This window comes from Miscanthus floridulus, chromosome 3, assembly GCF_019320115.1.
Source record: "Miscanthus floridulus cultivar M001 chromosome 3, ASM1932011v1, whole genome shotgun sequence".
NCBI classification, from domain to species: Eukaryota; Viridiplantae; Streptophyta; class Magnoliopsida; order Poales; family Poaceae; genus Miscanthus; species Miscanthus floridulus.
Genome location: NC_089582.1, coordinates 150,737,004 through 150,750,902, shown reverse-complemented (window position 1 = coordinate 150,750,902; position 13,899 = coordinate 150,737,004). Strand labels below are relative to the sequence as shown.

The 13,899-nt window shown below is 39.9% G+C and overlaps 1 protein-coding gene across 1 annotated transcript; it reads right to left on the bottom strand.

The window, feature by feature from the left end:
* Nucleotides 1-4,677: 4,677 nt before the first annotated feature.
* Nucleotides 4,678-5,364, bottom strand: LOC136544707 (uncharacterized). Its single transcript, XM_066536772.1, has 2 exons — nt 4,886-5,364; nt 4,678-4,762 (listed from the first exon to the last, which is right to left on the bottom strand). Exons 1-2 carry the CDS (start codon nt 5,362-5,364, stop codon nt 4,678-4,680), a joined length of 564 nt encoding a protein of 187 aa, XP_066392869.1.
* Between the last annotated feature and the right edge of the window lie 8,535 nt (nt 5,365-13,899).

Below are 13,899 nucleotides of genomic sequence, written 5' to 3'. Positions count from 1 at the left end.
CGAGGGAAGGTGCAGCAAGGTTGCGGATGCAGCAAGGGCCGTGGTGGTGCTGTTGGTGGGAGGAGAAAGATGGAGGCGCTGCTGTGGCGATGGATTCACGGCGGCGGCGCTTCTCTGCTCTAGAGCCGTTCTTGGTGGAGAAAGAAGAACGGGCAAGGAGGAGCAGGCAAGTGAATGGAGAGGAAGACAGCAGGCGACAATCGGTTTATCACTGCAACCAGCCACGGCGTGTAGGGGCAGCGCTGGTGCATTGCTTCCACGCGGCGCGCGCAAGCTGAGCCGGTCGGCCACGCAGTCTGATTCAAAACCTAAATGGAGTTGCAAATACCACCTCAAAAATGCGCCTGAAACCCAAACTTCGTCCCTCCGTAACTCTTAAACCACGACGACTTAGCAAAAGATCTATTAATAAAAGTTGTAGATATATAGACCATCTCCAACTTTTCTTAAGTGACCTAGGTCTAATTCGCAAAGGTTAGGAAGATATATCATCACCAAGTTGGGTACGTCAAACTGAAAAACCAATTCAGACTTAGAAGAATTTATAAGTACCAAAACTAGTGAATTGTTGATCCTTGTGAGCACAAAATGACAAAGCTATGCACTGAATTAGCTCATGACCCAAACATAAAAGTTGTTGCTCTACTCAAAAACTACAACTTTGTTTAAAGGTTCACTGCCATATAAAGACTCTATGACATAGTTCAAACTAGGTCAAACATGGTACTTTAAAATGATGACATACACCATATCAATGACTTAGAGACTAAACTAGACTTAGCCATGAATACCAAAGTTGTTCCTTATGCTATTCTAAACATGTTTAAAGCATTCACAAGGTTCCACACACATTTCATACATTGGTTGCCTATAAACACTAATCTAAGTACGTCAATTAAGTAATATCATATGCAATATAAGCCAACAAAGATGGAATACATGATATGCTTATGATCATGAATGCTCAATGATGATTGTGATCATGCAATGTCAAGGTTAAGTGCATGCTTAACACCGAGGGTGTTACAGCCCTTCCCCCCTAAAAGAAATCTCGCCCCGAGATTGCACGACCTACCATTCCACGTAGAAACTCGGATAAACCTCACGAAGATAGTCCTCACATTCCCACGTAGCATCTTGCTCACTATGATTATTCCAAACCACCTTGTAGAACTTGGTGACTTTGCTATGGGTCACTCTTTCCATTCCTTCAAGCACTTTAATAGGTCTCTCTTCATATGTTAAATCCGACTGAACCTTGATACCAGTGGGTTCAATAACTTCTTCGGGCACACGAAGACATTTCTTGAGTTGGGAGACATAAAAAACACTAAATATTGCTTTCATTTCTGGAGGTAACTGGAGTTGGTAGGCTACTGGTCCTTTTTGTGCAATGATCTTGTAAGGTCCAATATACCTAGGAGCAAGTTTTCGCTTAACTCCAAACCTTTGTACTCTCCTCATTGGGGATACCTTCAGATACACATAATCTCTGACTTGGAATATAATAGGACTTCTCCTCTTATCTGCATAACTCTTTTGTCTTGATTGAGCGGCTTCTATATGTTGTTGAATGATTTGTACTCGTTCTTCAGCTTCTTTGACAAAGTCAAGTCCATAATACCTTCTTTCACCAGGCTCAATCCAATTTAGAGGGGTCCTACACTTGCGACCATATAAAGCTTCAAATGGAGCCATCTTGATACTCTCTTGATAACTATTATTGTAGGAGAATTCAACTAAAGGTAACCAATCCTCCCATGAACCCTTGGAAGAAATCACACATGCTCTCAACATATCTTCCAAGATTTGATTTACACGCTCAGTTTGACTTGCGGTCTGAGGGTGATAAGCAGAGCTATGAATCAATGTGGTACCTAAGTACTTGTGTAGGTGTTCCAAAAAATGATTAACAAATTGGGGCCCTCGATCTGATACAATACTCTTAGGTACACCATGCAATCTGACAATTTGTTCAATGTATAGCTTTGCATATTGATGAGGTCGATACTAGACATTGACAGGAATAAAATGTGCAGACTTGGTGAGACGGTCAACAATTACCCATATAGAATCATGACCTTTTTGGGTATTTGGAAGTCCGACAATAAAATCCATACTAATGTCACATTTCCAACTCGGAATGGACAGTGGCTGAAGTAAACCTGCTAGTTTCATATGAATGGCCTTAACTCGGCAACAATTATCACATCTTGCCACATATGCCGCAATTTCTTTCTTCATTTTAGTCCACCAAAACTGAGTTTTCAAATCTTGGTACATCTAGCTGCTACCTGGGTGAATGGATAGCTTGGAAGAATGAGCCTTCTCAAGGATTTGGTTCCTCAACTCCCTATCTTTTAGCACTACAAGCCGATCTTTAAACCACAGAACACCATTCTCATCCAATCGAAAATGCTTGCTTTCTTCTTCTTTCATCTTTCTCTTGATATGGAATATACCAACATCAGTCTTTTGCAGCTCAATGATCCTTGACTCTAAAGAACAACTAACTATGATATTATGTAGGACTACCGGATGCAATAAGTTGAAACCATCTTCCAACAAAGAATTACCATGGTACTTCTGACTTAAGGCATTGGCAACTACATTGGCTTTCCCTGGATGATAATGCACTTCTAGGTTATAATCTTTGATCAACTCTAACCATCTGCGCTGCCGCATGTTCAACTCTGGTTGAGTGAAGATGTATTTAAGGCTCTTGTGATCAGTGTAGATATGGCAAACATTGCCAAGCAAGTAATGTCTCCAAATTTTTAGAGCATGGACAACTGTTGCAAGCTCTAAATCATGTGTTGGATAGTTAACTTCATGCTTTCTCAACTGGCGTGAGGCATAAGCAATGACTCGGCCTTCCTGCATTAACACACATCCTAAACCAGTACCTAAGGCATCACAAAATACATCAAATGGTTTCTCAATGTTAGGTTGTGCCAATACAGGAGCAGTAGTTAACAAAGTCCACAAAGTGTGAAAAGCTGCTTCACACTCTGGTGTCCATATAAATTTCTCCTCCTTCTGAAGTAACCTCGTCATAGGCTTAGATATCTTAGAGAAATCTAGGATAAACCGATGGTAATATCCAGCTAGACCAAGAAAACTTTGGACTTCATGAACTGAGGTTGGGGCTTTCCAATCCATCACTTCTTGCACTTTGGATGGGTCTATAGAAATTCCATTTTCTGATAAGACGTGACCTAGGAAAGGTACCTTCTTCAACCAAAACTCACATTTATTAAACTTTGCATACAACTTATGCTCTCTTAGTCTCGACAATACCACTCTCAAGTGCTCTTCATGTTCTTCTACCGTCTCAGAATAAATCAAGATATCATCGATGAACACAACCATGAACTTGTCAAGTTCAGGCATGAACACCGAGTTCATCAAATACATGAAGTAGGCAGGAGCATTGGTCAATCCAAAGGACATGACTAAATACTCATAAAGGCCATACCTAGTGGAAAAAGCTGTCTTAGGTACGTCTTCCGGCCTAATCTTGATTTGGTGATAACCTGACCTCAAATCAATCTTAGAGAACACTTTTGCTTTTGACAATTGATCAAACAAGATATCAATGCAAGGCAAAGGATACTTATTCTTGATAGTAACAGCATTGAGTGGTCGGTAGTCCACACACATTCGCAAAGACTTGTCCTTCTTTTTCACGAATATGGCGGGACAACCCCAAGGTGACGAACTAGGGCGAATGAGACCCTTCTCTAAAAGTTCATGCAATTGAATCTTCAATTCTGCTAACTCATTAGGAGGCATTCTATATGGTCTTCGGGAAATAGGTGCGGTACCAGGCAACAATTCTATCTTGAACTCTATTTCTCTGTCCGGTGGTAACCCTGACAATTCCTCAGGAAAGACATCCGGAAATTCACATACTACCGGAATATCAGGAAGGGCCACAGACTGGATAGCATTGGCCACATTATGGAGATCAAACTCCCTAGGAAGGGGTACTAGAAAAGCCTCATTATTCTTGGGATCCCTCAACATAACAGTTCTAGTCGAGGTATCAATAAGAACACCATGGTTCTTCATCCAATTCATCCCCAAGATCACATCAATACCCAATCCCGGTAATATCACTAAGTTGGCAGTATACTCCCTTTCACTAATTTGGATGCATACATCTCTAACTATCTGGTTGGTAGAAATGTTGCTCCCAGCAGCACTTATTCAATAACCACCCTTTTCTACTACAACTATTTTCTGATCATACTTGGATGCAAATATTGGACTCATGAAAGAATGTGAAGCTCCAGAATCAAATAAAACAATGGCAGGATGATGATTCATAAGAAACATACCAGCCGTGACCACTTCACCAGAGGGAATCTCTTCCATGGTGGTATAGTGCACATGTCCCTGACGTCCACTAGAATTGCCCTGCTTCTGGTTGTTGTTCTTCCTGGGATATGGACAATTTCTTGCCCAATGGCCAGTCTTGTTGCAATTCCAGCATGGCATACCATTAGGTGGAACATTGGAGCTGCTTTGTCTAGTGCTACCCTTAGGTAGAGCAATAGAATAAGCCTTATGGTATACTTGCTGGTTCTGACTTGGCTGTGCCTTCTTCTGGGGTGGTCTAAACTTTGGAGTGGGAGGGCGGAAGTGGGGTCTCACATTGGTAGGAGCTTTGGACTAAGATACTCCTGCTTCAAAAGCTTGCTTGCGATTCTTGGACGTTGTATAGATGTTGTTCTGGTTCTCTTGGGTTAGTGCATCACTAACAAACTCATTGAAGGTAGCACATTTGTTGTTAGCGAACGTCTTCATCAGCTTCGGGCTAAGGCCCCGCTTGAAACTAGCAATTTTCTTTGCATCTGTATCCACAAACTCTATAGCATACCTTGACAAATTGTTAAAGGCATGCAGATACTCTGTCAAACTCTTAGTTCCCTGTGTCAGCCTCATGAATTCTGTATGCTTCATGCTCATCAAACCTAGGGGAATATAATGCCCCCTAAATGCAACCTTGAACTGATTCCATGTAATTTGTGCATCTTCAGGCAAGGTGGATCGATGGTGACTCCACCATATGCCCGCCGGTCCATGCAACTGGTGCGATGCATACTCGGTCTTTAAGTGCTCGGTGAGCCTCAAAAGATGGAACTTCTGTTCAATAGTATTCAACCACTCATCTGACTGCAGTGGTTCTTCTGCTTCCTTGAAGACAGGAGGCTTGGTGTCGAGGAAGTCCTTAAAAGTACTGAACTGGTTAGGTTCAGGTCCCTGATGCTGATCTCTTCCACGTCCTTGTCCAGCATTTTGCGTGAGACCGCGTAGCACTTCACCCATAGCACGTTGAGTCTCCATTAGCTGAGCCATCATCTCAGCTAGGGTAGGATGCGGTGGTGGGGGAAGATCCTCATGGCCATTGCCATGGCCATCGTTACCACCCGCATCATCACCAAAAATTCCCCTACAAGTGCGCATCATCTGCGAAGTTGCAACAACAAGTGATTATTAGAGGATGCCCAGAGATTGCAGAAGAATTGCAAAAATTATGCCATACTGTAATTACTGGAGAGAATCATAAATTCATACAATAACACAGAGGCACAACAATCCAATTCCACAACATACATCACCAAATGATCACTTATCGTGCCCGCAACGCGTTCCCTACATGCCAATTTTTTGATTAAGCACAACTGGAATTCCATTAAACAGTGCAATTGCCACAAGTAGTATGTGCATAGTTCCAATAACCATCACAAGGGTACATCATGAAAATGAGACCTACATACTAATTTGTTACTACTTCAGCTAAGCTACTCCTATCTCTTTCATCCCTGTCTCTGACTAAAGCATTACCACTTGGCTGGTTCCAAGTAGTATGTGAGACATCCACATGGGGAAAAGATCCAACTGGTCCATTCACTAGCTCGTCCCCAAATTCCTAACAAATCTCACTGAGAACCTCAAATGCTGCCACTTAGGCACCTTCCCACGGGGTCTGTCCATCCGACTCAACACACCACCCCTGCCACTGAGGATTGTCCTCATGGGCTGTGACAGTGACTTGCACATCATACCACTCATGTCCTTGACATCCACTTCGCTCCAAACATGGCGAGGCGGTTCCACGTACCTGACAGAGTTCAGCACCCACCACAATAAGGGGGGTCCCAAATAGTGTTAGAAAGGTGTCACTGGCAATAGGGGCTCCTGGGGCTGCCATATGTAACAAAAGGTTACACATAAAGGAGGCACGTGCAATAGAAACAGTTTACTTAACGATAAGATCATTTAAGGGGGAATCATGCAGGAACATGAATGAACAATGCACCATGATGTATGCTCGTTCCGTACGTCCTCACAAACTTAGAAAAATAATCTCTAACGACATACACGATGGCATACATACGTTCTCTCAATACATTTGTAACTAGACGAGCTACACGTTTCATTGTTAGTGTACCTGCAGAAAATGCATTTCAGCCCAACCCAACAAATATAAGTACAAAAATGTAAATGCAGGATCTAAATTGCAACTAAATACTTCCATATATGTATACCCATACATATACTTCTGTATCAAAGCTACCCGATGACAATTTATACCCACAATTAAATACGCACCATACACACATGCAAGCATGCATATACAGTCATATCAAAACTAGCTCTCCCCGACCGCATGCTCACGTCTTGCGGTCATGCCACTCATCAACTTACCTTCTTACCTTGGCGTAGAGGCATTTGATCCAAACATTACCATTCAAGTGAATGGCATCCATATAATAGCACGCCGTATGGATAACGAAAGTAAAACCCCCCCATGTTAGTACTTAAATAGCCACCTAAAAGTCCTTAACTAGGCATAAAGGAGATGACCACTGGCACACTTTAGATTTTTATAACACAAAACCTTTGTTTTTAAATACACATATGACAAGTTTTAATGTTGAATTCTTGCTCTGATGCAAGCTGTCATAGAACCGTCCAATTTATAAGAGCACAAGTACAATAGCAATCACCGAAGCGATCAAACCGTCATACTTGAGCCCATATAAACCCGGTAGTCCAACGAAATCGCGAAGGATCTCAAACAACCAACATACAAACCAAGATCATAGAGATTCAACACAACCAGTCACATGTTACATCACAGTTCACAAATAGGTATCATACATCAGAGTTCGAATAATTATTACAAACCAAGTTTGAAAGTAGCGGAAGCAAAGTAGTTCAACATCAACATCACACGTAGTTTAATACAAAGCCAGTGTCATAGTCATCTCCAACCAAAAGCACAAAGGTGAGATGAAATACAGAATGACCATTGCCCATGGTCCTAGTCCTCATCCACAGCAGGAGCAAGACAGTTCTTGCAGTAGCCAAGAAACATAGCGTTATCTGCAACAAAGGGAATAAAACCCTGAGTACGAGAAGGTACTCAGCGAGACTTACCCGTCCAACTAATATACTAAGACACCAAGGAGTATGCAAGGCTTTATAAGTAGAGCTGGTAGACATTATTTGTAGAAAAAGCATAAGTTATCCAACATCTCTTTAATTGTGAATCACCAGTTATTAATCCTATCTCATACTAGATTAGCAACTATCCTATGCCAAACATGTTGGTCCATTAAGTCATCACAATAATAACCATATCCAATTGAGTTCTCGCATAATCTCATAACCATCATTTCCATAATTTACTACGATGAAAGGAACTCAAGTCAAGTTCTCACTATCCGGGAGAGACGGTGATTCGAATCGATTCCTACCTAGCTGGGGAATTATTCCTAACACACACCCAAGCATACCTCGCGAAGGTAGCCTTAGGTCACCTTTGGTACAACTCAGGAACCAAATTCGCGTGTACGACCAGCGCCGCACAATCAGAGAACCACTCTGCCAAGGGTGATCGGGACTCTAACCCGCCCTTGGGCTTACGCCAATGGCTCTCCGCACATCCTTACTACCATCCAGAGTGCGCACTTTTACCGCTCATGGTCCTGGCCTGAATTGAACTACTCAGCTTCACGGTCGGAACGACTTATCTAGCCAACTATGTGATAGGCTGCGTTCAACATGACAAGATGACCTCCAACGTCTGGTCCTTAAACGACACAGACGGAATCACTACAATACCACATATAAGACTCCGCCCAGTCTCCATTTACTCCACATTACCAGGTTATGTTCCACGATAGCACAATATAGCCAACCGTGATTAAGTTATCACCTATAGCTCGCAGGTGACAGGAAATCACCCAACTTCTACCGGTCTAAGCATAGCTAAGCATGATAAACGTTCCTGGACTTAAATAGGATTCATGGTAAATATTTCTGGTCAAGGAAGGTAATATGCAACAATGGTTTCCAAACAACTCCTGTCACGTAATGCAGCAATACGAATAATTTTAAGTGACATTAATAAAATAGGGAGGCTTATAATGCTCCGGGGCTTGCCTTTCACAAACGTCGAAGGCTGGTGATCGGGGCACTTGGGAAGGTGATCGACTTCAGGCTCTCCTTCTCTGGGAACCTCCAGGTGCTGAACTTCCTGATGCTCCTCCTGCTGCTCGGCGTTGAGCTCCACTAGTGTGATCCCCTTGGTTGCACCTATTGCATGCATATGCATAATTAAGTACCATGAATGCATAAGATGGATCACGGAGGATGTGATAAAGGAATGTACATGCTGTGATACTGATGTTAAGTAGCAAAATGATGACAATGCTAACTCCTTATTTGCCTAGTAGGTGCATATCTCTTCTCTAGTTATTTACAAATTTCACACAAAGCAATATCTAAGTTACGCATGACAGTTACAAGTTTATATCATAACTGAAGTTATACTTATCCAAATGCTATGATCTTAGACTTTATGGAAAGCTTATAAAATTGTCTACAACTCTTATTTAATCACCAAAAGCTAATTCACACTCTATCCTAGCCAAAACAGACAATCAATACAGTGCTGTCCAGAAATTCCAGAGAGAAAGCATTTAGGAAAACTAACTTTAAACATCTATAACTCCTAAACCCTTTGGCCTATTGACCTGAAATTTTAACACAAGATAGATGAAGAAGTTACCTACAACTTTGTTATTAACTATTTCTACATAAAACATCATTTTGACTATGCAACATAACAAGCACCAGAATCTGTCTGAAAACATGTTAAATCGAATTATAAAGCGACAATATTTCTACTACATGTAAGCATTCAAAATTTGACACCACCAAGTACACCAACAGTTCAGGGGCATCAAATACACTCAAGAAAACCTAATGGCAAAGCCCAAACTATTTATTTAATTGCATTTATTAATTTATTTAGATAATTAGGTTAAATAATAAACCTATACCCAATGTGCATAATAAATTCTAAGAAAATTACAGTGTCTTACAAGTGATACCAATAGACTACTGTAAAAGTTTCGTGTCATTTTACTAAGTATAACATTCTTTACAAAAATGATAAGCTAGCAAGGTCTATTTTAGTGAAAATAGTAAACCATATAGAAAAGTGTCAAGCAACATATTATATATTTTTATAAAAAAAACTACACTTCATTAGGAGCACAACAAAATTTGGTTCACCAAAATTGGACCTCTATAACTCCACTTATGATTTTCCAAAGTTGCATGCAAAAACTAAAATAAATGAACTATCTTTTTTTTCAATTGAGTCACTGTGGGCGAAACGAAAACAGAGCAGCGATGATGCGCGACGCGGCTCGGCCGGACTTCGACGGCGGTGAGCTTTTCCGGCGACGCGACCACCACCAACAGACTCCTCTCGCCGAGACGTATCTAACGGGATAGGTTAGCAATCGATTTTCACGACTCTCCTTCCGACGGCGGCAGAAGGATGGCTCGACGGCGTGGCCGTATGGTCAGCGGCAGTGAGCTCGTCGATTCTGGTGAACCAATGGAGGCTCGGCCCTAATGGCCCACCGTGGGAGCATCTACGGCTCGAGGCAGACACACAGCGATGGAGAGGAATGGCGGTTAGAGCTTAGGTAAGTATGGCCGCGTACGAGCTCGCATAAGGCGGCAACAATGGCGGACGCGGCGGAGCTACGAACTCGCATGGCTTACCAACTGTCGAGGGAAGGTGCAGCAAGGTTGCGGATGCAGCAAGGGCCGTGGTGGTGCTGTTGGTGGGAGGAGAAAGATGGAGGCGCTGCTGTGGCGATGGATTCACGGCGGCGGCGCTTCTCTGCTCTGGAGCCGTTCTTGGTGGAGAAAGAAGAACAGGCAAGGAGGAGCAGGCAAGTGAATGGAGAGGAAGACAGTAGGCGACACTCGGTTTATGACTACAACCAGCCACGGCGTGCAGGGGCAGCACTGGTGCATTGCTTCCACGCGGCGTGCGCAAGCTGAGCTGGTCGGCCACGCAGTCTGATTCAAAACCTGAATGGAGTTGCAAATACCACCTCAAAAATGTGCCTGAAACCCAAACTTCGTCCCTCCATAACTCTTAAACCACGACAACTTAGCAAAAGATCTATTAATAAAAGTTGTAGATATACAGACCATCTCCAACTTTTCTTAATTGACCTAGGTCTAATTCGCAAAGGTTAGGAAGATATATCATCACCAAGTTGGGTACGTCAAACTGAAAAAACCAATTCAGACTTAGAAGAATTTCTAAGTACCAAAACTAGTGAATGGTTGATCCTTGTGAGCACAAAATGACAAAGCTATGCACTGAATTAGCTCATGACTGCTTAGGAGTAGGAGTAGAGTAGATCTCGGCGAATTCTTCAACAAGTACAGCTGCATCGATCCGGTCGACCTCCACTGCTTGTTGTAAGTATCGTCATGGCTCATACCTCTATTCGTACGGCTGCATCGATCCGGTCGACCTCCACTGTGACTCTAGTATAAGTTAGTTATCGACTCTTGCCTATTTCAAGTATGGCTGCATTGATCCGGTCGATCCCCACTGCATGAACTAGATTAAGGTTAAGTTATCGGCTCTACCTTAGAATGGCAGTCTCTGGTAGATTCATTAAGTTACCGATATTGCTTATTGCTTTCATTATTTATCTAAATTAGAGCAATATCACTCTGTCCGATTAGGATTGATCTAGATCGGCCTTATATCTTGTTTATCCTATCGTTTGTTAATCTGAAACTGATCTAATCTACATGTTAAACGATGAGTTACATTTTATAGGTTGTTTTACATCAATCTTGATCGTGCATAGCGTGCGGTTAAAGCATGTTGCGTCTTGAGTAGATTTATTGGCTATTGAAACTGTTCCATGGTCCGTTATCATGGTTTGTATGATTCTGCCTCACACTCCACTATTACCACCGTGGAGTGAGGATCATTATTTGGTAGATCTATTCCTGGTAAGGCATCACTTTAACTGTGCGCTATGCCTGAGTCGGCTATTTTAGCCGATATCGAGTGCTTTCACGAACAGTGCGCATCATGAGACCATTGAAGTAAAGATAGGTTGAAAGATGTGTTAGCCCTATGATCTTATTATTGTATTACGGCCTGCATGATTCTGCCTCATGCCCCACTGATATTAGTAATGAGTTAGGGTCATCGAGTCTGTTATTATTTCTACGGTCTGCATGATTCTGCCTCATGCCCCACTGGTTATAGCGATAGATGATATCTAACATGTTTATTAGATTTATCTTTATTAAACGGTTAAATGGTGTTGAACTATTTCTTTATATGAAAAGGGGTTCAGTTACTTATAATCATTGGCTTGGCATGAACCAATCATCGTTGATATCTTATTGCCATTGATTAATATTTGTTCAATTAATGATATTTATTCTAAATGATGACCGATTCTTTTTATACAACCCAATGAGCTTTAACCGATTTATTCTTACGAATATGCTGGAATCGACTATTTAGTCGATCTCCTTTCATATCGGCTCTCAGAGCCATACATTTGGGACTGTATGGCAACACCGGCACGTTTCGCCCTTAATTACTGATAAACTTTCTCTCCTTGTCAATTATATGGTCAAATTGACTGGCACATCTCGGGAGGAGTGCGCAGGATTGACCATCCCTGCGCTAAAGCTAGGTGAATCTACAGCTCCATCGAGCAGACCCTTCTGGCTTGCCGCGTGTGTCCTCGGCACAGGACGAAAATTTTGTGTGGACAAAACTGAACATCACAAAAAATAAATCATAAAATATCACAAAAAATACTTCATAGAACACATTTATATTATGTGAAAATCACAAAATACATCACAGAACATCACATATATACTACATGAACATTACAATAACATTATGGAACATTACATATATACTACGTGAACATCATAAAACAACACCGAACATCACATGTATACTACATGAACATCACTGAATATATCATAAAACATCGTATATATACTACATGAACACTACATGTATATTACGTGAACATCACATAAATATACAGAACATCACATGTATACTACGTGAACATCACAAAAAACATGATAGAACATCACATGCATACTACATAAACCTCACAAAAAAATTATAGAACATCGCATGTATAATACGTGAACTCACAAAATACCACATGTATGCCATGTGAACATCACATATATACTATACGAATATCATAAAATACATCATAGGCCATCATATACTACACAAACATAAAAAAACATAAAAATAAGAAGAAAAGAAAAGACAAGACAATAAATAAAAGAAAGGTAACAATATAAAAATATTAAAAATAAAAATAATAATAAACACATAAAACATAAAAACAAAAGAAAAATGAATGTGCATGAAAAGAAAAAAAAAGAAAAGAAAAGAAACCTAGAAAATTAAGAAAATAAACATAAAAAATAATTAAGTAAGATAAAATAGAAAAATAGAAAAGAAAAAGAAAATAAAAAATCACGTGGAACAAAAAATAAACAAAAATAAAAAATAAATTAAAGAAAGGAAATTAAAAAAATAATAAGAATAGGAAAGAAAAGAAAAATAAAGGAAATATAAAAAATGAAAATGAAAAGAATAATAAAAAATCACATAAAACAAAATATAAATATAAATAAAAATGAAGCACGAAAATGAAAAGTAAAAAGGGAAAAGAGAAGAAAAGAAAAGAAAATGAAAGAAAATAAAAGGGAAAAAAAAAGAAGAAAATATACAATTTATAAGCGAATATCATAAAATACATCATAGGCCATCATATACTACACGAACATAAAAAAACATAAAACATCATAAAAATAAGAAGAAAAGAAAAGACAAGACAAGAAATAAAAGAAAGGTAACAATATAAAAATATTAAAAATGAAAATAATAATAAACACATAAAACATAAAAACAAAAGAAAAATGAATGATGCATGAAAAGAAAAAAAAAGAAAAGAAAAGAAACCTAGAAAATTAAGAAAATAAACATAAAAAATAATTAAGTAAGATAAAATAGAAAAATAGAAAAGAAAAAGAAAATAAAAAATCACGTGGAACAAAAAATAAACAAAAATAAAAAATAAATTAAAGAAAGGAAATTAAAAAAATAATAAGAATAGGAAAGAAAAGAAAAATAAAGGAAATATAAAAAATGAAAATGAAAAGAATAATAAAAAATCGCATAAAACAAAATATAAATATAAATAAAAATGAAGCACGAAAATGAAAAGTAAAAAGGGAAAAGAGAAGAAAAGAAAATAAAATAAAAAGGAAAGAAAAAAAAGAAGAAAATATACAATTTATAAGAAAACATACGTACTTATACCTAGACACTCCTAGTCGGAAACCCCGCACCAGCCGACAGGCAACCCTTGCTCATGCACGTGGTTCGCATGTGGGCCTCGCATACAGCGCACCTGCATGCGCTGATGCCCATCGCGCGAGATGATTTGCACGGGAGACATTCGGCGCGCGGCTTTCGTCCGGCCGTTC